Raw genomic sequence first — 24,610 nt, 5'->3', positions numbered from 1 at the left:
AGCTACAATCTGGCACATTTACATATACTGTTGTGCTTGTTCAATAATGTGCATAGTTCTGAATTAACAAAAGAAATTAAAAAAAAGAAATATCACTGTGAGTCAACTAGTTTCTTCCTCTATTTGACTTCTTACTTAATTTGTTACCTGTGAAGTAATGGGTTTTTGAGCTCACTCTTGGCAAAGACAGGGACCAAAAGAGGAAAACAGTTCACTGCTCTGGACCAGGCTGAACCTGACTTCTCACCAAATACCAAGCAGACGGAGAGGATGCAGCAAATGGAGGTATCTGATTATGTTGATGAGCTACCGAGACCAAAGCAGAAAGGCAGTGGGGATGCAAAACAAACAGGTAACTCTTAAATATTTCATCAAAACCACAATATTTACCGAGTCTAAGTGTTTCATGGCATCGTTTACATGAACACACACGAGGATCAGGGGGTGAAGTCTAGGTCTAACTTTATTATTTTCATTGTTGATTAATCTGTTGATTACTTCATCGATGCATCAATTCTTTGTTTGGTCTCTATAATGTCCAGAAATGGTTAAAATGTGGATCAGTGATTCCCAAAGTCCTGATGTCTTGTTTTCTCCACAACTCAAAGATATTCAGTTCTCTGTCTCAGAGGAGAGAAGAAACTAGAAAATATTCATATTTAACAAAGCTGGAATCAGAGAGGTTTTACTGTTTTTTAATCGATTTTTAAAATAGTCTGCGATTATTTTAATAGTTGACAACTTAGTGATTCACCATTGCAGTTCTAGTGAGCTCTACTATTAAAGTCATGTGATGTACATAACTTGTTAAATAACCGTAATCATATTTTTTGCCCTATTGGGCGTTATTGTAGCGATGTCAACATTTCATTTGGGAGTAACTGAAACAGCCAAAGTTGTAATTATATGGAACTCTCCATTCAGTTAACCATTAGCATGCTAATAAAGGTTGGTTAGTGTGGTTAATTTACTTGATAATGTTACTGAAAGTTGAATTATTTCATTATTATTTTAATATGCCATCAGCACATGGCAGCCAGAGTGGTTCTACATATTAGTTGGTGAGTGTGTGTTGGTTTTGCAGAGAGAAGACTCTGCCAGGTGGTTCTCCTCAGCTTTGGGCTGCTGTGCGTCATACAAGCCATTCTCAACGTTTCTCTACGCCTGACATGTGAGTATGGTTTCTTCATATTGTGTAAGTTATGATGTGATAAGACAGTTGCATCAACAGCACCCCCATATTGCTCAAGTCCAAACACTCAGGGATGTAACTTCCCATGTTGCTGTCAAAATTATTACGCAACTGTTTTGCTGTCAAATTAAACCTGAAAAAAAATTGGTATTAAATCAATTTTAAATGTTTTTTTTTTTATGTATGTACTGTATATCCTATCAGTAGACTCTACCCACTCGGAGTGCAACACAACTCATTTGCCTTGTCGAGACCAGGTGAAGAAAGGGCAACAGGATTGTGAAATAGCGCCGCCTGGTCATTGCAACAGATTACAAGACCAAGTCAACGCTTTGATGCGAGACAGAACCCTGCTGGAAACCACAAACACTGAGCTCAACAACAAGATCAAGGACCTGGAGGAGGAGAGGGACAGGCTGAGGACTAAGCTGGGGACAAGTGAGGATGGATCAGGACTTTACTTCCTCCACATTTCTCCCTCTTTCACTCTTTGGTCACATCATTTAATCTGTTGATTTGTGTACACTACCTGATGTGAGTCGAGTGCAGATGTGAGTCACACATGCATCACTTTGCGACAAGTAGCAGACAAGATGCTAACAAGAGACTTCTGCAATGTCGATACAGTAAATGGACCTACTCAACAAAGTTGGTTCACCGCTGGCTACAAGTTAGCATCAAACACAACAAAGGCTGGAAATCAAACAATCATAGATAGCTGCAACGTTTTTAAAATGATTCCCATCTCCTGTTATTGTTTCTAATGAGAACACTTTATTATTTCATGGATTTCACAAATTTCAGTATGACGGATTAAATCTGAACATGCGCGACTCTAATGTGCACTCGACTCACATCAGGTAGTGACAGGAAGCAGCTTTCCTGATCACAGCACGACTACGGTAGCGAGTAGTTTTAAATGCAGAAAATCCGCTTGGGAGGTTGGTCGGGGGGGGTGGACGGGTCAAAAAACACAGGACTTTCACCCCGGAGACGGTGCGGCGTTCCCTTTCCTCTTTCTTTTCCTAAACACAACCCTCCCGTTGTTGTCCCGTGTCCCCTAGAGAAAACGGAACAGCATGTGTCCAACATGTGACATTTCCTTTCCCCCTTATTTTTTTCCTCCAACCTCTGCATAGATGCTTCCCATTACGTGCTGGCCACCATGAAAAAAAAAATAGGTAAACTTGTCCGTGTACACGAATCAATAGATTAAATATTATGTGACCATTTCACAAACTGCCGTGAGATCGTGTTGCTCCTGCTAACTACACATGATCATATAGTTTCATAGATGTAATGTAGGTACTTGCAATAGGTCAGAGATAACATTCATTGTCAGAGTTGTACTTTTAGCTCCTGCTTGATGCCTCCGTGTCGCATTTGTGATGTGTGACTTTGCGTCCTCCAGATGTGAGTGGACCTGTGGGCTGTTCAGCCGGGTGGCGGGAGATCAACTCCAGATGTTACTTCCTCTCCACTGAGCAGAAGACTTGGGAGGAGAGCAGGAAATACTGTCAGAGTAAAGAAGCTGACTTGGTGGTGATCAACAGCGAACAGGAACAGGTATACAGGAAATCTCTGTCTGATTTGGGTGTTTGCATTCTTGATGTTGAAGTTGTATTGTTACGTTTTCTGTGTACTACACAGAGGGCCTTGTACCGTCTGGATGGGGATGAGGAGCTCTCGTTCTGGATCGGGCTGAACACAACTGAAACCACTGGGTGGAAATGGGTGGACGGATCAGCGCTGACCACAACGTAAGGATTTTAAAAATAACTCTGTATTTTTCTGCTTTTTCTCAGGTTGATTGAAGATTTCAGTATCAAAGTAATAAATGCTGTCTATGGCTATAGAGATAGTGACAGGTCAAATATTTTGGATCTGAAACAGACCAACAGACAATGAATGTGTGTTGCGTTTCACTTTATTTCCTTGTTTTACACTTGGGAGGGGGGAAACGGGGATTTTGGTCTTAAAGGAATTTGCCAACTTATTATCTTATTATTTAGCTCATTCGTCGTATCCTCCAGAGTTAGACAAGTTGATACATACCCTCTCATATCCGTGCGTGCTGTAACTCTGTCTGACGCCCCCAGCATTAGCTTAGCCTAGCAAAGATCCTGCAGGTAACTGGTTCCAACTAGCTACTGCTCCCAATTAGTGACAAAATAACGCCAACATGTTCCTATTTACAAGTTGTACATGTTACTAACTGGGAACCATATTCTCAGAAAAACAAGCACTGCTACTTCTGCCAGTAGGGCGGACTGATATTGTGATGGCCACAGTCATGGCCACGCAGCCAGCTTAAGAGCGGTAACCTCAAGCACTTATATTTTTCCTTAGGTTGAGTTGATATGATTTTGTGTATACATCTTCATTTGTTGCAACCATTTATTCAGTTACAAATAACTTACAGGACACTTGTTTTATTTTACATGCATCATACTTTATTTGATTTAGAAAGTATCTTTTAGCAAGCTCACACTATTAGTTACTTTTTGATGGTCATACTGTTATATAACCGTTTTCTTTTGAGCTTACCATTTGGAGTCCACACCTGGAAGGGATTCAGGTCTGATGGCTTAAAAGGGGTAGCGTAGAGCAGCTTTATAGGGGAGGTGGCCCAATTGGACACTACCACTGCTTGATATGTCAAGGGGGGGTAGCTTTATTCTCGCTGTAGGTATTCTGAGGTTTAGATTTTATATAAAGTAATTTTTGTAGAGTTAAGATAAGTAAAAGTATATGTTCTTTGGAATGCATTTTTAGGTAGGTTTGTCATTATTTGTTTCTGAAGTTAGTTTGCAGTTATTGTGTTTCCCCCTGTGTGTTTAAATTGGTCTGATCAGCCAATATATAAGTCCCCTTTGTTTCTTTGTTAGTAGGTCAGTTGTATTTTTGAGTTTTGAGCCTTATTTACTGTCTGTTTATTTGACCTCTTTTAAGGGCCCAGACTTTATCTTTATTTTGTTGTAACTATTTTTTTGGGGAAATAAAACTCTTGCTTTTTGAATTTCTCTTGTGACTCCTCATGCTTAAGTGCTTGGTCCCTCACAGATATGCTTGCAGCACCAGAGAAGCCCCGAGCAGAAAGAAGCAGTGCTTCGCCTTCCCGAGAATATAGTTCCCAGTTTCTATGCGGTTAGAATATGGCTGTGTCTCATGTGACGTTGTTATTAGTACACCCTGTGAATATACAAATCACAATGTGTACATAGGAACATGTTGGCGTTATTTTGTCACTTATTGGGAGCAGAAGCTAGTTGGAACCAGTTACCTGCAGGATCTTTGCTAGGCTAAGCTACTGCTGGGGGCGTCAGACAGAGTTACAGCACACACAGAGATGAGAAGGGTGTGTATCGACTTGTCTTACTCTGGGGGATACGGTGAATAAGCTAAAGTCCCAATAAGTCGGCGTGTTCCTTTAACGTGACACAGAAAAAAGACACTGTCAGTCCTGACATGTCATGTCTGTGTTACATACTGTATATACATCTTTAAGTTGACGTTTGAGGAAATTTTAATCTAACTAAGTTTATTGCCATAGTCTAAAGCAGACACTACTAGGCTGTTTGCCAATAGAAATCTCTTTTCAGTATTGTCCAACAGGTTTTATTTTAATTTATTTTTTGAAAGTAGCAGTATTCATGTTGACATTGACATGCTCTTTGAAATAAAGATATTTGATTTTTAACTTTTTATTGATTATTTTGCATAATAGTCACACTAATGGACATCTTAACCAATTGTACAAAGCCCTAACAATAATGACGTCCATTGCAATTGCAATTAATATTAGTTTTTTTAATTTACAATACAATACCATTTTTTTTATTAGACTGTGAAATCATTTAACAATGTGAATACAGAAATATACTGTAAAGTCAGTCTACAGTATGGATAACGTAAAATTACGGTATATCGCTGGCGTCTTTGCTGCCAGCTCTTTACTGTAAATAATAGAAATACAGAAACATACAGTTTTTCTGGTTTACAGGCAACTACCATAAAGTCATTTTACCTATGAATACCGTAAAAATAACTGTAACCTGCTGGCGTCCCTGCTGCCAGCTCTTTACTGTTATTTTACAGGGAAATTATTTACAGTGTATGTTTGTTACCATTTATCTAAACAACCTGATTTATTGGTGACAAAGTCTCCCATCATTCTGTCACTCCATGTATATTCACACTGCATCTCTCTGACCTCCCTCACCACACTGTCATTTAGGTTTTGGCAGGCTGGCCAGCCGGATGATGGCGGTCCCAACAACGTGGAGGACTGTGTGGAGATGTATCACAAGAAACCAGAGCTGACCAGCTGGAACGACGCCCCCTGTGGAGCCCAGCGCCGCTGGCTGTGTGAGAAGAATCAGGCTGGAAAGATCATCCCCTGATAGTCACAACAATCCATTATAACATCAATGAAACAACGGAAATATGGATAAATAATATAATCAAATCTCAGTGAGAATTAAAGACATGTTTACAATTACAAAAGACTAATTTGTGCAAGTTGGTGATGCTTTTGTATATTATATGATTTATGTTGTGACATACTTTGTGTTGCTCGGAGGTGTTTTGGGTTGTGCTAAATGGAATGTATTTTTATTTTTTAGATCATTGTTTTAGGCTAGCTTTTAGTGGGAACATCTATTTGTTGTTAATATGTTCAGTTCAGTTTTCTAGTTGTTGTAGTGTAAACTAGAAAACAAATACAAGAATAAAGCACTAAACCAGCTTCTCCGAAGACTGTAGTTCTAGTAGATTTTGTAGTTTATGGTCTTAATAACTACTCAAAGCGCTTCAACATATTACAAGCACCATTCATATACAGGTGGCCAAGGCTGCCGCCTGATTATCACATAAACATTCACACACCGATGGCGGAGCATGGGAGAAATTCGGGGGCCCAAGGGCACTTCAGCATGGGGCTGCAGGTCCGTTCGAACCAGCAACCTTCTAATCACAGGGTGCTGCTCTAACACCTGAGCAACAGCCTCAGCCCAAGGAAGCAGCTGTTGGAATAAAATATATTCATATAATGTGTGCTCATAAACATCATTATATTCACGTAGTGCATCATATTAATCATGTGTGTTAAATTCATTATAGTTTGAGCTAAAGAGCAAAAGCATTACACATAGTCTGCTAGGTTTCAGTGTGATATTTCATAAAGTTTACTGTGACCTTTTAAGAAGTTGTTTTGGTACAATGTGTCCAACCATAGCTCTGCCGAGTGAGTTTAATTCTGAAAAGCAGGGCCAAGGGTGGTTGGGGACACGTCCTGTGTTTGGGTGAAGGTCCTCTCCAGTAGCAGTCTGAGACTTGTTATCTATTTTGCAGGCCGAGCTCTGCTGGACACTAACCTTCTGAAGACAAAACACAGCGCACAAACATGTCACGTGGTAGCAACTGACCCCCCCTGTGCACATAAGATCATGCAGAAAGGGAAAAGAGTCAGACAAACTTAGGGAGAGCTATGGATGCATAATTCTCTTTAACCTTGTCTCTGGAATATTCCATTGTAATAAACGTTCTTTCATCCAACCTACGGACTTAAACCCTTCTTCCTGAAAGAATCTAGAAGGGCAGGATTACGGCCCAACACAGCCCAATCACAAAAGACTCAAGCAGTGGTGAGCGGGTTCCTAGCTTCACAACGCTGAGCAAAACCCATTCAGATGGTAAAATGCTCTATAGAAAAAGTGGTGAAATCTAGCACACACCTGTTTCAACAGTACAATAGATGCAACACTTCAATAAGTCCTGTGGTTTCACCCCATTTTATCAGATTTTAACAAGACTTGGTGGGTATGTTCAGGTCGTGGTGTCAGATGTCTTCATTAATTTAGACAGGATTGCTATGGAAGAACCTGAGAACCTGATCGTATGTGGCGTTTTCTTTAACGGGGTGCAAATATTCCACCAGAACAGGTTCCTTCCCATTTGGAAGAGCCACCGTCGCTGCATCCGGAGTTTAGCACCGCCCAAGACGCCTGTGATTGGTTTAAAGAAATGAAACAACCCAGAAGGTTATTATCTCCTATCCCAGAATGTAGGTCTGGACTAGCCAAGACCTTCCCCCGCAGCGCTGTGGAGATGGAGATGGCAATGTGAGACTACCTCTGCCGTCACAGTAGCATAACATGGAACTACTCATGTGAAGTACAAGCACCTCAAAACTACTTTACAGTACTTGAGTTATCATCAAATGTCAATTTCTGCCACTGCAGGAATCTGTGGGACCTGAAAAATGTAGTGTTACTGAAATCTAAAACATCAGAATGATATTCTGTAACACCTTACATGGGATTCTAATCAAATCAATCTCAGGCATGACGGATTGTGCAACAATATAAATTCTTTATATATCACACAACTATAGGTCATACTACAACCCTTACTGCATTACTCTTTAATACCTTTAGAACTAATGACAACGTACTTAAATAGAGATTTATATTCGATCACCAATATACAGATTACATGCCATTATACACTGAATATACAACAGAAACTAAAGACAAAAGGTACAAATTTAAATTACTGATAAAACATGAAATAAGTCAATATGTGATCCCAGCACACATGGCTTTGAGGGGGATTTAGATACACAATCACAACAATAAGTGTGGATTTTGAGACGGAGAATGTCTTCTCTAAGAGATCTTAGAGACTCCTGTCAAAACTGGGACCGGGTTTCTGGTGAAAAGCACAGGTGTCTTTGTCAATGTCTTTTAAATGGTTATTTTAAATGATGGTTATCAGTTGTGAAAGTGTTGCCATAACTGTTTTCATCTGGTCTTTTGAACTACTGCTTTGTCTTCCCTTATCTGTCTCCTGCCAGGGTTATTATTCATAACTAAGACAAGCAGAAATAGGAAGAAAAGTTTTCAAAACTAATATACAGAGGCATGCGTGAGGCTTACACAATGTGGAAGGAAGTGAAACCAGAATGAAATTACTGCATTTGAAAGCACGATGACATCACACAGCCAACACTACAAACTTGTGTCTATCTATCAATCCTGAAATAGAGTCGCTCTGTACAGGAACACACAGTAGACAGTATACAACAACAGGTTAACCAGTCCTTCCAGAAAAATGCAGAGCTTTTTTGTGATAGTTGCATCCCAATGTATCACTGACTGTACAGGACACAGGACACAGTACAAACACTAATAAAGAAGATTGTGCTCATTACCATACCTTTACACTTTTCCCAAAGGTGCAGAAAGTAGAATAATATGGCATGTACAAAGGTTAAATGGAGATGAAGTAATGTTTTGATTTAGAGCATATTGTTTCCGTGAAACAGATATAAGTGTGAGTCAACTAGTTTCTTCCTCTATCTGACGTCTTACATAATCTGTGAACTGTGAAGTAAGGGGTTTCGATGAAGACAGGGACCAAAAGAGGAAAACAGTTCACTGCTCAGACCACACTGAACCTGACTTCTCACCAAATACCAAGCAGACGCAGAGGATGCAGCAAATGGAGGTATCTGATTATGTTAATGAGCCACCAAGACGAAAGAAGAAAGGCAGTGGGGATGCACATCAAACCTTTATCAGTTGGGGGTTCCTGTGTAACCTACTTTAAACAACACAGTTGTACTTATTGTACTCTATCAAGTGATTTAAGCTGCTCTAGTGGCACGGCCCAGCAATCCTGTCCTGTTACTGAAAAAGTGTTAACTGTTAAATATTTCATCCAAACCACGACCTTTACCGAGTCTTAACCAAAGTGTTTTCATGGCATCATTTACATGAACACACACGAGGATCAGGACGTGAAGTCTAGGTCTAACTTATAATTATTTTCATTGTTGATTAATCTGTTGATTACTTCATCGATGCATCAATTCTTTGTTTGGTCTCTATAATGTCCAGAAATGGTTAAAATGTGGATCAGTGTTTCCCAAAGTCCTGATGTCTGGTTTTGTCCACAACTCAAAGATATTCAGTTCTCTGTCTCAGAGGAGAGAAGAAACTAGAAAATATTCACATTTAACAAAGCTGGAATCAGAAGTTTTACTATTTTTTATAAAACAAAAATGACTGGTTAGTCGATTTGCAAAATAGTCTGTGATTATTAAAATTGTTGGCAACTTAGATTCGCCATTGCAGTTCTACTATTAAAGTCATGTGATGTCCCTGAATTTTTACATAACAGTAATCATGTTTCCTTCCCTATTGGACGTCATTGTAGTGATGTCAACATTTCATTTGGGATTAACTGAAACAGCCAAAGCTTGAAGAAAAAGACCCAAGTTGTAATTATATGGAACTCTCCGTTCAGCTAACCATTAGCATGCTAATGAAGTTTGGTTAATTTACTTGATAATATTACTGAAAGTTGAATTACTTCATCATTATTTTAATATGCCATCAGCACATGGCAGCCAGAGTGGTTCTACATATTAGTTGGTGAGTGTGTGTTGGTTTTGCAGAGAGAAGACTCTGCCAGGTGGTTCTCCTCAGCTTTGGGCTGCTGTGCGTCATACAAGCCATTCTCAACGCTTCTCTACGCCTGACATGTGAGTATGGTTTCTTTGTGTTGTGAAGTTATAATGAGATAAGACAGATGCATCAACAGCATCACCAAATTGCTCAAGTTCAAACGCTCAGTGATCACATGTTGCTGTCAAAATCTTAACGCAACTGTTTTGCTATCAAACTAAAACTGAAAAAAAATAGGTATTAAATTTATTTTAAATGTTGTTATTTTTTAATTTATCTATATCCTATCAGTAGACTCTACCCACTCGGACTGCAACACAACTCATTTGCCTCGTCAAGACCAGGTGAAGAATGTGCAAAAGGATTGTGAAGGAGTGCTGCCACGTCATTGCAACAGATTACAAGAACGATTCAACGCTTTGATGGGAGACAAAATCGTGCTGGAAAACAGAATCATTGCGCTCACCAACAGGATCCAGGCCCTGGAGGAGGAGAGACGCCGTGTGAGGACTAATCTGAGGACAGTTGAGGATGGATCAGGCTAAATCTTCTCAAATAAACCTTACCTCGTCATTTCTTCCTCTCTAACCCTTCCTCTATTTCTGTCAGTTTGGTCCCTGTGACGTCTCCTGCTAACAGCACAGCACTTCCTGTGTTTACTACAAAGAAACCATTGTTGGTGCTGAGAACATTACAATGTTAAACAGCAAATATAAATGTGTAACTCCATTATTTTGCAGTGTCTGTTCTTTTTTTTTTTTTTATCAAATTCTTTTTATTTAATGATAATCAAATCGCTTTTTTTCAGCTTGTGGGCTTCGGGGAGCCTAACCGTGGGAAAAGGAAGAACTGTGGGCTAATATATCAATATTATTCAGAAAACAGCTGGAATGATGAAAGATGTTCCAACTCAGTGTACTGGATCTGTGAAAGAAAAGTCCGTCCATAACTCTGCATCCAAACCCACCAGAAAACATAAGAAATAAATTGCTGTTTATTTTTTGCTGTCTACAGATTTACATTTTCACAAAAGCAACCTGAATGTGCTCATGTAGACACATCATTTCCAAGTAAAAACAGCCTTTTAGGATTTGCCAGCTCAGTGGGTGATAATCTGGAGCCTGGTGATTTGCTCTGCAGTAAAGTGACCTGTTAACATCTAGAAACTAATGTCCAACCAGTTCACTGCTTTGGCTGAAAAGAAAGAAGAAAAAACTACATATGTAGTTCATGCTTTGAGTCATTGCTCGCTGAATGAATGTATAAATGTTTATGGGTGGGGGGGGGGGGGGGGGGGGGGTGTGCGTCTGGCCGCATCACAGGGGGGGTAGTCCCGTCTCATTGGTTTATCTATGACCTGTTTTCTTTGTCATTATGTTGTGAAGGCAGCCTCTTTAACACATCTCAAGGTACGGTTTAAAAGGAGGGATGTGGAGGAAAGAACGGGGGCTGTTAATTCAAGAGTGGGCTTGTGACATGACAAGGGTGGGGGGGTTTGAACAGATGTGATCCAGGGTGGATGTCTATACCAGAAAATGGGGAAAGTACCTGGCTTCCAATATACTATATAGAATATACTATTCTGTTATTAGTTTGTTGTAGGGTAATGAATATTGCTGTTTTTTTTCTTGAGGTTTGCCTGGGTGGGTGGTAACAAAGAGGTGGGGGGGGGGGGGCATGTTCATGTTACACATTGTATGTTTTGTGTTTTGTTAAAAATTAATTAAAATTGTTAATCACAAAAGAAAGCTTGGTACAGTACTGTGTAAATATGAGTGGTAATAGGACTAGGTGGAGAGATACAGGATAAGTGGCTGAAGATAGATGGATGAATTTCACAAATTTCAGCATGACAGATATGCCGTGAACCGCGTGTGGCATTTCATTTCTTCATGTTTTTCCTAAACACAACCGTTCCGTTTTTGTCCCGCGTCCCCCAGAGACAGCGGGACAGCAGGTTGTGTACCACATGTGACATTTCCTTTCCCCGTTCTTCTTTTCCTCCAACCTCTGTATAGAGGCTTCTCATTACGTGCTGGCCGCCACGAAAACAAATGAGAAACACGTGTTTGTGTACACAAATCAATAGATTAAATGTTATGTGACCATTTCACAAACTGTTGTTCCTGCTAACTACACATGATTATATAGTTTTATAGCTGTAATGTAGGTATTTGCAGTAGGTCAGAGACACACATAAACATTCACACACCGATGGCGGAGCATCGGAGAAATTCGGGCACCCAAGGACACCTCAGCATGGGGCTGCAGGGCTGTTCGAACCAGCAACCTTCTAATTATATGGTGCTGTTCTACCACCTGAGCAACAGCCGCAGCCCAAGGAAGCAGCCCAATCACCAAAGACTCAAGCAGTGGTGAGCGGGTTCCTAGCTTCACAACGCTGAGCAAAACCCATTCAGATGGTAAAATACTCTATAGAAAAAGTGGTGAAATTAAGCACACACCTGTTTCATCAGTACAGTTGATGCAGCATTTCAGTTAAGTCCTGTGGCTTCACCCCATTTTATCAGATTTTAACAAACTACACCCCAGGTTGATCAGCATCTGCAACTTCTCCTCCAAGTTTAGAAGGAGTTTTGTCTCCAGCTTATTCCTGTTGGATTGTGATGATCTCAGACATCTTTCTGAGTTCAACTTTATTCTGCTTGCCGCGCTTAAGATGCCTTTTCCTTTTTTTTTGTTATATACAGTATAAATAAAAGAAAGAATTTAAAAAACTGTTGCGTATTCAGAATAAAAGTATATATTTTGATTCAACCAATCAGCACAAACAAACCTTCCTACTGTCCAGTCAAACTGTGATACAGCAAAATGCGATCAAAGGGATACTGATAATCAAACATTTACAGATTCCTCTGGTTGGATTCTCACCTGCTGAACTCACTTTCCACCGGCATGTGTTGTGGAAACACGGGGAAAGAAGAAGCTGCTCATTTCTGCCTTGTCACACTGGTGTCTGGTGCCATCTGAGCCTGACAACGCTTTCACAGCCACATAACTTCTACAATAACATCAGAGTACATATATATTAACATCAATGTGACCAATCAAATCCAGTCTCGCAAGTGTTACAAACCCAGCCAGTGTCAGAGAAATAACACACCAGATGTTGTGTCCACTAGGTGGTGATATTAACCATCTAATGAAATAGGTGCATCATTGGTACACAACATTTGGGACATGTTGCTTTGTTCTGAGGAAGAATGCAGCCTGAGATCCCCTTCACTCTGTTCCTCAGAACTGGTTCCTATCAAAGTGGGACCAGAACCTCAGGCTGCAACAGGTGGTACCTTTTTTAAAGGCCTTTTTCCTCCTTCTCCATGTAAAGACTTGGTACCTGTGTTTTAAAATGTGTAATACAGATAAAGTGTGTTATTTTATCACTTCTAATAGTGCTACTACCACAAATGTTTCTTCTGGTAATACTAGTAAAATAACTTGTTAAATGAAAACTAGGTCAGAGGTCATGCTCCAAGGTCAAATACGGTGTTCCACAGGGATCAGTACTCGGCCCACTTTTGATTTTGTGTTTACATGCTGCCCTTGGGTTACATTTTCAAAAAAAAAAAGAAAGACAAAAAAAAGAAAAAAAGAATATAATCACTGCTATGCTGAAACACAAATCTATCTTACAGTCAATGATTCCTCCTAGCTAGTTAAAAAAGAGATGTCCATCAATGGATGTGCAATCATTTCCTGCATCACCTTGTTGCAGTAATGACCTGTCCCAAATGACTTGAGAGCAGAGTGTTTGAAGACTGCTGATTGTCCCCTCCAGTCTTAACAGATAATAACCATAAAGGTTATAAGGACAACAGTATCTTGGAGACATCATACTGTGGCCAGGTTAAACAATTGGTGTAGCATTGTAATTAATAATCTGCTCCATATGATGAAAGCAGTGCAAACTGGTTTATTAACAACTTAACACATAGCCTTAAGCCTACTAGCTACCACCAAATCTCTATATTAATCTGTTTTAAAGGTTCTGAGAAAATTGGTTTATTTAACATTGTCTCGTCATTTAATGAGTAATCTTCTGCTCTGGAGGACAACACATTTTTAATTTAGACCTCACAAAAAGACTGATTATAAAATTATATTCAAGCTTTAATGGAATTCAGAATGTTCTCATCTGTTTTGTCATATTTGACAGAGAACAATTTGTAGTTATTAACTGTTACATGTCAAACTGTTACATGTCAAAAAAGGTCCATGCTTTTTCAAGGTGTGCCACAAGGATCTGTTATTGGCCCTTTACTTTTTAAAATTGATTTCAATGACCTGTGCAAAGATATCTTTTCTTACATTACTATATCAAACATTGACAAAACAAAGTAAACACAGTTAACATAAAAACATAAGTACTCATGTGTTCAAACAAATGTGGTATATCCAAGACAGTTTTGCATTAACATAGAAGCAAAGATAATCTGTAAAAGATCTGTTTTTGTTGGTGCTTTTTAAACTTAATTACAGCTAAAAAGTTACAAACGTTGTGAATGTGACTAGTGACTAATGAAAGGAAACGAATTCAAGTTGCTCATTGAGTCCAGTGCCATTTATTTATTTTTACTCCATCTTCTTTATCAATTGCAGTATATTAAGATGATAATACATTGTTGGTTTCTGATTACCTAGATCCACCAAAAGTCCGCAGACACTCACTGACCTTCAGGGGATATAACATTTTATTTACACAGGAGAGCAGAAAGATTTGATTTTTGTAATGGGTGACAATCTCCAAGAGTTAGTCTGCTCTCTGGAACCGGGACAGATCCAGCATCACAGTGTGTATGGAGCTACAGTGAGGTGAGGTTTTTAGGGCAGTGGTAGCTGGGACAGCAGAAACATAGACTTGTGTACATGGAGATGAACTGCAGAGAGGCAGACGCATCAGGGATTGGCCAGTTCGTCTGATGTCACAGAGGAAGGCAGGCTGTCCAAGGCTCCCATCTCTGTAACCACACACAGACACAGAGAGAACACTACTACAGGCGTACATGTTTGACAGTTCAACCAATCAAACTCCTCAGTGCTATCATATACATCCCATCAATATCTACCAAATATAACAATATATATAACACAGGAAGCTCCAATCAAGCAGTCTGATTGGTTTGTAACCATGTACCACACCTATGATGTCTAATTCCTCTGAACATCAAGTATCACTCTGCTTTTGAGGAAAGAACATTTAACCAGGAAACTGAGAAACGGAGGGAAGCCGTTCATCTGCACACACTGCCAGGACACAGAGCTGGTTTAAAACAACTTTACGACAGGGAACTGAACCTGTTATCGCTGCTCTCTCCTCATCATCCCTCATTTTACCTTGCAGAACATGGGAGTTGCTGTTCTACCGCTGCCTCCATCGCCTAGTTCGTTAATGTTAATGTGAGGCTTTCTACAGCTAAAGTAATAGCCTGTAAGAAAATAAAGATAGGCTGCTGAACTGAAACTCTCCAAGACTACAGCAGAATTGTCAGTATGTTAGTTGATTGAACACATTTGTAGTCAGCATACACATTTGTAGTCAGCATCAGCATACTGTCCGCAGCACTCTTAGGCCTTAAACAGACTTACTTTAGGTTATATAAAACAGCATACCTTTCAGCTTTAGATACGACAGGAAGTCAATGACAGTGTGGATGATATCTCCATCTCCTATTCTCAGGGCACCTATGGAGGCAAAGCAACAAAGTGCAGCCAGTGGTCATGTTGTCTGAAGTTGACAATACAGTGTGAGCAACTCTAGTAACAACACAAGTGGAAATGGAATCTCCAGCTACCGAGACATCTTCTTCCAATGAGGAATCTTAAAGCACCTTTTAACATGTCTTTAACATCACTGACGTGTGAAATACAGAGAAAACTCAAACAAACTAAGTTGCTATAGGGTGTCACCATAGTACCCTGGAAATGCAGAGCTAAGCGTTGTTGTTATCGGTCCTAGTGTTTACCACTTGCATGCAGAAAGATGCTTGGTGCTGCTCCTCGAGTTGGGCCATTTTCATTACTCATTGCCAGACCCTTAATCTTTCGGATGTGGATCTGGCTTTACAGGTTGTCACTAAAGGCATGTTCCCAGACAAGAGACAAGAGGCACGCTGGTGCCTCACAGACACATTCCAGATATCTAACAGGCTAAATAACTGCAGCTGTCGGGGACTCTGTCTGAGATCTGCAGCCAATGATAGATAAAGACCTGGGCTGAGGGGAAACATGGGGGAGCGGTCGCCTGTACGTCAGTCTATAAGTTGCATTTTCAACACTTGCACTTCAGAGCATGTGAGGGGAGTGGGAGGATTTTGGATGGCGCGCAAAGCAGATTTCTAAAATGTTGGAGCTGCTGTCTCCCGCTCCATCCTGCTGCAATTTCTCTCCGGCATAATGAGTTTGAAGCATGCCTGAGCCCATCACTGCGATATGTTGGCAATCTTTTTGCCAATTCAATTCAAGTTGTGTCGAGACAGTAAGTTATGTCATGTGAACAGAACAGCGAACTGGAGACTTTGAAAGTCTTGTAGTGGGAACTTAGCTGAAGGAGATGCAGATCACAGAGGTTCTCTGTTAACAGTAGATCATCCTGTTTCTGTGTGTGACAGATAGACAGAGAAAAACACACACACACACACACAGACAGATAGACAGACAGACAGACAGACCCGTTCTGAAGTCCTCCTCCTGGTCCATGCCCCTCTTGCCAGCCAGACCCGGCTTTTCTCCGAGTGTCCTGTGTCCATCTATTCCATCTGGACAGTGAGGAGTAATCACAATCACACAGACAGCAAACGGGACACTGCTGCAGCCCTAAGCTCCACTCACTCCACATGACCAACAGTCAAACTGCAGTTCCACTTGACTAAAGCATTACAGCTAGGTATTTTCATATTACATTTCCCATATTTCAGCTGTGAATATGCTTCTTTAATATTTGCTTGCACTGTTAACATCTCTTGACAAACGAATCTCCAAGCTTGAATTGTGGTGTGCTACATTAAGATAACAACAACAGAGAACACACACATGTCCTAAATATGGCACTGTTTCAGTAGCCTCATACATTACACACACATACGTACACAGTGCACACATGGCACCCCCCTACCTAATGCTCATAAGAAGATCTACACTTGGTTATTTCAGCATGATGTTTGGCTTGGAATTGTTTGGTTCATTTTCAAACTGTTACGGACCAGCTGCAGGGCTTGGCTCACGGAATTGCAGAAACACAGATTTGACCAACAAAGGAAATAAAAAATCACATCTAAAATGGGATGGAACAGACAATGAAATGCATTCGAACAGTAATGATGAATCTCAAATAAAGTAAAATAATGCACAAGCAAAGCGAGTTGCTTAGCCGTGACGACTGCAAACCTCTGCATAGTAAAAAAAAATCATTTGGTGTCTATTTCCTAATCCAAACATTGCTAAAAATTGATAAAGCAAATGAATGTCTGTGCTTCACTGTTACAGTATGTGTCAAAATGTCAAAGAATTATTAATTATTATATGTCCATATTCATATTCCATTCTGTTATATCTTCATACTTATAGGTATTTTGTATTTGTGTACAAAACAAGCCAGGGAGAACTATTTTTTAGATTTTTGAAACAGATGCTTAGCTCCTTGACTTTAATAATAAGACAAACTTTGAATCTTTTGTCTGTTTGCTGATGACTAATGAAAGAAATCTACATCCACCAAACTACAGAAACTAAGTCTACCTCATCTTTATCTTTCACTTTGCAGCATTACTCACCAGTCTTTACAAGCATGTGTCATTTTAAGTTCACACACTCCTTCCACCGTTTTCCATTATGAGTGGTTGAAGTGACGGCCCGTTGAGTGGCTGGCAGTGTTTGACTCATCTTAACTTCTTCCTCATTAGCTAAAGTAGTGCTTGAGCTGCTAGCCCTGCACTGTGTATGTGTGTGTGTATGTGTGTGTGTGTGTGTGTGTGTGTTTGTGTGTGTGTGTGTGTGTGTGTGTGTGTGTTGAGCTACAAGCCCAATTAAAATGCATGACACTGGAGTGACCCACAAGGAGGGGAATTAATGCATTTTCATGTTTTTGTGTAACTATAAACAGCTCCTCCTGTCTCCATGTGCCCTTCCGCTCTCTACATTTAATTTGTTGGATCCTGTTGTGTTTTATTATCAAGTATGTAGCTCATATACTTCCACTAATTTCAACTATAATTAATGAATTGGTTCTAACATCTAAGGGACCATGTGGAAAAATGCTCCTTGGTAATGTCAATTCGCAAACTACTGTAAAGGTCAAGGGGAAAAACTTTTATAGAATAATATTATAATAATATCAAACGACAGCAGGAATGCAAGCCACAACCGAAAGAGTTTTTCTCTCAAAATGACAGCAGAGCCAGGGTCACTAGGCTGCTATGTAACGACGTTATGCGTGCGTGCATTTCTTCTCCAGCTTAGTGGACAATGAGTGTGGCTGTCACATGTTCTTCCCATGCTGGCATAAAGTTAGTATTTGACACAAGGTCGAAACATTGTGTGAGTCTGCAAGTGAAATTGATTTGAGGTCACTGCTTCTGGGAGAGAAGACGTGTCCTTGTCTTGCTACCCTACAGGTAAATATGGGAGTCGCTTCTCTGAAGAATTCCCCCCCGTAGTAACGATAAACTCATCCGTGAAGAAAATGCTTCTCAAGTTTGTTTCCTTGCAGTTGTGAAGAACTTAGTTTTCATTATCATTATATCATTAAAGGGTCATGTTGGTATTTCTGTGTGTGATGGAACAGCAATCTCTGAAAAGGGTCCAGTATTAAACAAGAAACAAGGTGCAATGTAACCCTACAGGACAGATGTTCAGCATCTGTTATCGTCCCCTAAAAGTTGTGTTGTTGCAGACAGACTCAGATTATTATTCTAAGTGTGTGACAACATTATGGGATGGATCCCTACAGAGACAAACCTTTTAGTTAAAGAGTTAGATCCTTTTAGTTTAACATGAAAAAGCCCCAAAATCACCATCACCAAACCAACCAGACTCCATGTAAATAATCACTGCTTTTATCATCGTAAAACACACTTCATTCAAAGTGGACAGAAACTAAATAAAACTACAAAAAGCCATCCCGGCTCATCTTTAGACTGTTCCAACAATCACCACTCTGGTCAAGTTGAAATAAACTCTTACTTCACCCATTTACATGTGAGGCTACATAGCAGAGCTGTTTCATATTAACAAAAAGGTCCATCTCTGTAGGGATCCTTAACGTTGTCAGACATTGGACTGAACGTGTTTCTCATGACGCACAAAGTTGAAATTGATCTTGCTCTTCTAATCAGGTAAATCAGCCTAACAATCTTTAGCAAAATGGCTGCAGAGTAACTTTCACTGGCAGCGTCATCCATGTAAAAATCCAATTCTTAACATTTATACAATCACCTAAGCTAGTGTTTGATCGTATTCCAACTGACCTCTGCACTCTCACTACGCCACACCTTTCCTTACCCAGCAGACAATCACAGAGAGATCAACAAAAGCAACATTTGGATGCGTAAGCACAGACAGCAGCAGGAAGACGCACGTCCTCGCCCGATGGGTGACAGAAGCAGCTAAGAGGCGGGATGCGTTGAACAGAGCAATTCGTGGCCTGACACCAAGGCCCTGCAGCGGCCGTACGTTTCTATCTTACATTGAGTGACCAGCTCGTCTCTGCCTCTGGCACTGGGAGAATCCTTTATCTGAATTAGGTGATCAATACGACCTGAAACACAGGATGAGGCAGGAGCAACCTTTACCTGGGCTTCACACACCCACACACACACACACACACACACATGCATGCATGCACTCACACACATCTGGATACCCAGTCTTCATGGTCAGGACGCTGTCTTTAAATGAAACTGAATCAGCTGACACAGGATGAGAAAACAGAGGATGAGCCTGAGCCATGTAACAAATTGTACAGGTGAGCTCAAAAACCAAGCTGGCATTCAAAGAGATTAGATTGTTTATATGGTCTAGTTGTGTGCAAGGTTGTTATATAACAATTTACTTGTTATATAAGTAAAGCGTTTTACCACTGCGTGGTAACTACTCGACTCACCTTGACTCTACTCGCCTTTTTTGGTTTTCAATTATGAAAAAAAGTCCCTGGTACCTGCTATCAGGTACTTTTTGTAGTACTAACTCAGTTAAGGTTCAAAGCTAGCTGAGGCGATACCAAAAGGTGACGTGAAAACCCACAGACTGCTGATTGGTTGGAGGGAATCGTCCCTAATCACTGCAGACTGCTGATTGGTTGGAGGGAATCGTCCCTAATCACTGCAGACTGCTGATTGGTTGGTGGGAATCGTCCCTAATCACTGCAGACTGCTGATTGGTTGGAGGGAATCGTCCCTAATCACTGCAGACTGCTGATTGGTTGGTGGGAATCGTCCCTAATCACTGCAGACTGCTGATTGGTTGGAGGGAATCGTCCCTAATCACTGCAGACTGCTGATTGGTTGGAGGGAATCGTCCCTAATCACTGCAGACTGCTGATTGGTTGGAGGGAATCGTCCCTAATCACTGCAGACTGCTGATTGGTTGGAGGGAATCGTCCCTAATCACTGCAGACTGCTGATTGGTCGGAGAGAATCATCACTAATGACAGCGTCGTCATTGCTAGCGACAGACTTTTTTTTTATTTTGCTGCCTCCAGGTTCATTAGAAATTAATTTGCCTTCTGGCTTCGGCAACGAGCGAATCAAAAAACCCCACGATGTTCTGTGTGTGTCGCGTTAGGTCACGGCAGTTTGCTGCTATGACAACCAGCCACGGCTCGCCTCGCGCATGAGGCGGTACTAATCTGCAATGGAAAACGGACGCACAGTGAGTCAAGTCGAGTCGAGTCGAGTCGAGTCGAGTCGAGTCGAGTTGAGTCGAGCTGTTACCAGCAGTGAAAAACTCCATGAGTGTCTGGAAGTGGGCCGGGATTGCTTCCACATGGCTCTCACAGACCAAAAAGCTACGCTTCGTCACAGCCCTTGGCAGTGGTGTAGTCTAGTTGTTTTGTAGTGAGTATACTGTCATTCTTCCCCTCCCGGCATTAGACTCGCCCGTCCCAGAGTGACGTGTTTCAGAACGACAACCCCACCTCATCTTATCTGGCTGTAACGATAACGTTAGTGTCATGCGAAGCGGCCATTTAGCTTCAGGGCCAGGCTTACCAAAACACTTTCCATTTGCATTCATTTCATTTTATCTACTTCAGTGATTCACATTTATTAATTTCAGATATGCGCAGAGAATGACCGCCAAGCAATGGTGTCACTGTTCCTAGGCAACTCTCAACACAGACGGGGTGAAAGTTCTCTCACATAACTGAGCACTGTTACATAAGTTTTGTGACGTAACGTCATCTTTGCGTTTTCATAAGTTTGTACATGGAAATCTTTGACCTGTCCTATTGGGTATACCTGCGGACCACGTGGACTACACCACTGGCCCTCGGCGTGTGATACTAACGCATGAGGCACGCACATGCACAAACATACTTGCTGCTATCTTTATCTTCTGAACGTCGAGTATTGAACCTTTAAAGCTACACTCATCGACTTTGATGAAACATTCCTTTTCTTGCAGAGAGTTAGATGAGAATATCGATACATCCCTCACATCTGTTTATTCAACCTAAAGCTTAGCTTAGCATAGAGATTGTGGGGGGGGGGGGGGGGGACTCCAGAGCACTGATTAATATCTCATTTTTTTGATCTGTAAACATTTTGACATTGGTTTTTGGATGGACAGAACAGAGACAGTAAACATTGAACTTAGCTAGATGCTAACATGTGTCTGCTGGATGTGTGAATGCTGTGGGCAACAGTCAGTTTATGGTCATGTGTAAATGGATTTCAACTTGGTCTGCTGCCCCCAGGTGAGCAGAAATTATCAACTAATGCTTGAGAGAGTGGGATTACTTTTATTTACTCCACCTGAGCTTTTTCCTGCTTTGTCAAAACCAAACATGTGCCGGCTCCACACGGCTCCTGTTCTGTGTAATCTGCTGAGACTTTGATCCTAGCTCCGCTAAAGGCAATGCATCACTTTTACTCAATGTGTCCCCATTTATTTTTATTTTGTATTTATCTGTTTTTAACAGAAGTGTGCATTACTCTTTTGGTAAAGGCTTTTGTGATTTCATCCCAAGATTTCTTTTGTCCATTTAGTCAATTTTTTATGCTTTTTCATGCTAAAGGATTCATTTCTAGGAAACACGTGATTCTTTGTGGAGAAACTCAGTTGTACAAAGGCATTCATATTTTTCTTTAACATTGCTCAGGTTTCTCTACAGAGCCCCTCCCCACAGGTTTCTCTATAGAGCCCCTCCCCAAAGGTTTCTCTACAGAGCCCCTCCCCACAGGTTTCTCTATAGAGCCCCCCCCCCACAGGTTTCTCTACAGAGCACCCTCCCCCCTACAGGTTTCTCCATAGAGCCCCCCCACACACAGGTTCTCTACAGAGCCCCCCCCCCCCCCTTCAGGTTTCTCTAAAGAGTTCCCCCTACAGGTTTCTCCATAGAGCCCCTACATGTTTCTCTATAGAGCCCCCTGCAGGTTTCTCCATAGACCCCCCTACAGGTTCTCTAAAGAGCCTCCCTAAAAGTTCTACATATAGCCCCCTACAGGTTTCTCTATTGAGCTCCCCCTAAATGTTTCTCTGTAGAGCGCCCCCTACAGGTTTCCCTAAAGAGCCCCCTACAGGTATTTCAATAGAGCCCCCCTCCCTACAGGTTTCTCTATAGAGCACCTTCTACATGTTTCACTGTAGACCGCCCCCTACAGGTTTCTCTATAGAGCACCTTCTACATGTTTCTCTGTAGACCGCCCCCTACAGGTTTCTCTGAACAACCCCCCTACAGGTTGCTACATAGCCCCCCTACAGGTTTTTTCTATTGTGCCCCCCCCCTCCCCCCACACAGGTTTCTCCATAGAGCGCCCCCTACGGGTTTCTCTATAGTGCCCCCCATAGACTCCTACAAGTCGAACTAATCGATATGTCGGGTACAGTCCAAGACATAATATTGTATTTCAGTTTCTTTCTATTTTAATTAGAATATGCAGTGGAGAGTGCTGCTATGAGTCAAACTTTCAACGAAACATTTGTTGAAACGATGTCAGGAAAAGCCTGATCTTACAGGACATGAATACATTGCATGAAAATAATTTCTAATACTGTGACAGTCATTAATCAACATTAGGTTAATAATTTGTTGGAGAGCTGTTAGTTTGCAAACTGAGTAATCCCAAACTGCATTTCCAGATGTGTTGAAGTGAGTGTTTGGACAAGTTTTTTGGACTGCAGTTTGTTTGTGTGTGTGTGTGTGTGTGTGTGTGTGTGTGTGTGTGTGTGTGTGTGTGGTGTGTGTGTGTGTGTGTGTGTGTGTGTACTTACGGGGACCTAACAGGTAGCCAGCACTGTTCAGTGTCCAGCCACGTTTGTCCTTTGCCTGCAGAGAAAGACACACACACACACACACACGCACACACACATGCACGCACACAAACACACACACACACATATGCACGCACGCAAACACACACTCACAATGTTCAGATCACACTGCTGTTCAATGCTGACTAGTTCTAAACCGAGTTTCTGATGTCTTTCCTCCCTCAAGTGTCTCTTTGGGCTCTCAAAATATGAAATATGTTCATAGTTAGTGTACATTTAATAACAAAGTACACTGACTACACTCCCTGACAAAGATATTCAAATTGAAGCTGTTTTTATGGTCTATTTCTATGTCTTTGCACCAGTGAAAGTAGATAAAAGAAATACTCAGAAAGCTCTGGCGTCATGTTAAATAGATTAAAAACAAGATATGACCTCCCTGCAATTTATCGGGGGGGGGGGGGGGGGGGAACGCCGGTTTCAGCCAAATAAATCCCTGAATAAAAGCTCCAGCACTGCCAGGGTTTTCCTCTGGATGAGCTGACAACTGTGCTCCCATTACATTATTGTGTTATCAACCAATCAATCAATCGATCAGTCATTGATTTACAGGATATAGCACTTTTCATACATTGCTTCATGAAACACCTCCCAATTTGTTGATATATCATTTGATTTCACTTTACTCCAAGGGAGTTTTTTCTATATTTGTCTGTTTTACATTTTCCATCACACACACACCACACACACCACACACACACACACACACACACAGGCTGTGTGAAGGTCAAACGGGAACATCTCACCGCAATGACCAAGCCGACGGTCTCAGACAGAGCTGCGCAAAAGATGAGCGACACGCAAACAATCCCAAAGCACCTCTGCATCTGAGAGAGAGAGAGAGAGAGAGAGAGAGAGAGAGAGAGAGAGAGAGAGAGTATTTGGAAAGGTTTCAGCACAGTAATAACTTATCTTCCCCAGGGAATAAAAATGGAAAATAGAACAGTAATAACTAGCCTTCCCCAGGAAACAAAAAGAGGAAAATAGGACAGTAATGACTTATCTTCCCCAGAAAGTGAAAAAAAAAATAGAACAGTAATAACTTATCTTCCCCAGAGAGTAAAAAGAGGAATCTGAAGCAGTAACTGACCTTTGAAAAGACTCTCCCGCCTGTTGCACTCCAAATCAGCCGTGGAAGCTTCTTGTTGTGGTTCAGAAGAAATCAGGACTCCGTCCACCTTTTATGTCCTTGTAGTCCGACACTGCCGCTCTACACACGCGTCACAACCCCCCCCCCCCCCCCACACACACACCCCCACCCTTACTCCCGCGCACACAGGTCACGAACACAACGCATAATGAAACTCAATAATATCATATAATGCCATCATCAGATTTTTCTATGTCGCCCTTGGAGACATGGAATTGGATTTAATTGAATTTAAAAAAGGGATGAAAAAAATAAACATCTATGAGATATTCTTCTGTCCTAATCTGATGA

General features: G+C 41.1%; 2 protein-coding genes and 2 long non-coding RNA genes across 6 annotated transcripts in view; 2 read left to right on the top strand and 2 right to left on the bottom strand.

Annotated features, from left to right (window-relative positions):
* Positions 1–11,164, bottom strand: part of LOC116694610 (uncharacterized) — a 30,672-nt gene extending 19,508 nt beyond the window's left edge. The window contains exons 1-2 of the long non-coding RNA XR_004333220.1: positions 11,021–11,164; positions 3,248–3,250 (exon numbers count right to left, since the gene is read on the bottom strand). This is a non-coding gene — a long non-coding RNA (uncharacterized LOC116694610). The remainder of the gene's footprint in view (positions 1–3,247; positions 3,251–11,020) is intronic.
* Positions 72–5,700, top strand: LOC116694580 (C-type lectin domain family 4 member E). 2 transcript variants are annotated; one of them, XM_032524374.1, is made up of 6 exons: positions 72–352; positions 1,085–1,171; positions 1,400–1,630; positions 2,604–2,758; positions 2,843–2,952; positions 5,430–5,700. In XM_032524374.1, the coding sequence occupies exons 1-6, from the start codon at positions 271–273 to the stop codon at positions 5,593–5,595; spliced, it is 831 nt and encodes a 276-aa protein (XP_032380265.1). In that variant the 5' UTR covers positions 72–270; the 3' UTR covers positions 5,596–5,700. The 2 variants fall into 2 exon arrangements, with proteins under 2 accessions (XP_032380265.1, XP_032380264.1); XM_032524373.1 differs by having other exon boundaries at positions 80–352; positions 1,397–1,630.
* On the top strand, positions 9,365–10,867 carry LOC116694606 (uncharacterized). Its single transcript, XR_004333216.1, has 2 exons — positions 9,365–9,740; positions 9,955–10,867. It is a non-coding gene; the product is annotated as an uncharacterized LOC116694606 (long non-coding RNA).
* A 3,073-nt stretch (positions 11,165–14,237) lies between the features above and the next one.
* On the bottom strand, positions 14,238–24,385 carry gal (galanin/GMAP prepropeptide). 2 transcript variants are annotated; one of them, XM_032524390.1, is made up of 7 exons: positions 24,260–24,385; positions 23,916–23,996; positions 23,110–23,164; positions 19,364–19,435; positions 16,353–16,439; positions 15,295–15,366; positions 14,238–14,642 (listed from the first exon to the last, which is right to left on the bottom strand). In XM_032524390.1, the coding sequence occupies exons 2-7, from the start codon at positions 23,994–23,996 to the stop codon at positions 14,581–14,583; spliced, it is 429 nt and encodes a 142-aa protein (XP_032380281.1). In that variant the 5' UTR covers positions 24,260–24,385; the 3' UTR covers positions 14,238–14,580. The 2 variants fall into 2 exon arrangements, with proteins under 2 accessions (XP_032380281.1, XP_032380282.1); XM_032524391.1 differs by lacking the exon at positions 19,364–19,435.
* Positions 24,386–24,610: the final 225 nt, after the last annotated feature.

This window comes from Etheostoma spectabile, chromosome 8 (assembly GCF_008692095.1).
Source record: "Etheostoma spectabile isolate EspeVRDwgs_2016 chromosome 8, UIUC_Espe_1.0, whole genome shotgun sequence".
Classification (NCBI taxonomy): Eukaryota; Metazoa; Chordata; class Actinopteri; order Perciformes; family Percidae; genus Etheostoma; species Etheostoma spectabile.
Note: the sequence above shows the minus strand (reverse complement) of the source record. Positions and strands in the feature narration are given on the sequence as shown.

What these genes read in the sequence shown, in the direction of transcription:
- LOC116694580 (XM_032524373.1), top strand. Translation starts at nt 271, where the DNA reads ATGCAGCAAATGGAGGTATCTGATTATGTTGATGAGCTACCGAGACCA. An exon ending in GAGGACTAAGCTGGGGACAA is followed by an intron (nt 1,631 to 2,603) that starts GTGAGGATGGAT and finishes TGCGTCCTCCAG; the next exon opens with ATGTGAGTGGACCTGTGGGC. An exon ending in TCAACAGCGAACAGGAACAG is followed by an intron (nt 2,759 to 2,842) that starts GTATACAGGAAA and finishes TGTACTACACAG; the next exon opens with AGGGCCTTGTACCGTCTGGA.
- gal (XM_032524390.1), bottom strand. Translation starts at nt 23,996, where the DNA reads ATGCAGAGGTGCTTTGGGATTGTTTGCGTGTCGCTCATCTTTTGCGCA. An exon ending in CCGTCGGCTTGGTCATTGCG is followed by an intron (nt 23,165 to 23,915) that starts GTGAGATGTTCC and finishes CTTTCTCTGCAG; the next exon opens with GCAAAGGACAAACGTGGCTG. An exon ending in GGAGGAGGACTTCAGAACGG is followed by an intron (nt 15,367 to 16,352) that starts GTCTGTCTGTCT and finishes TTGCCTCCATAG; the next exon opens with GTGCCCTGAGAATAGGAGAT.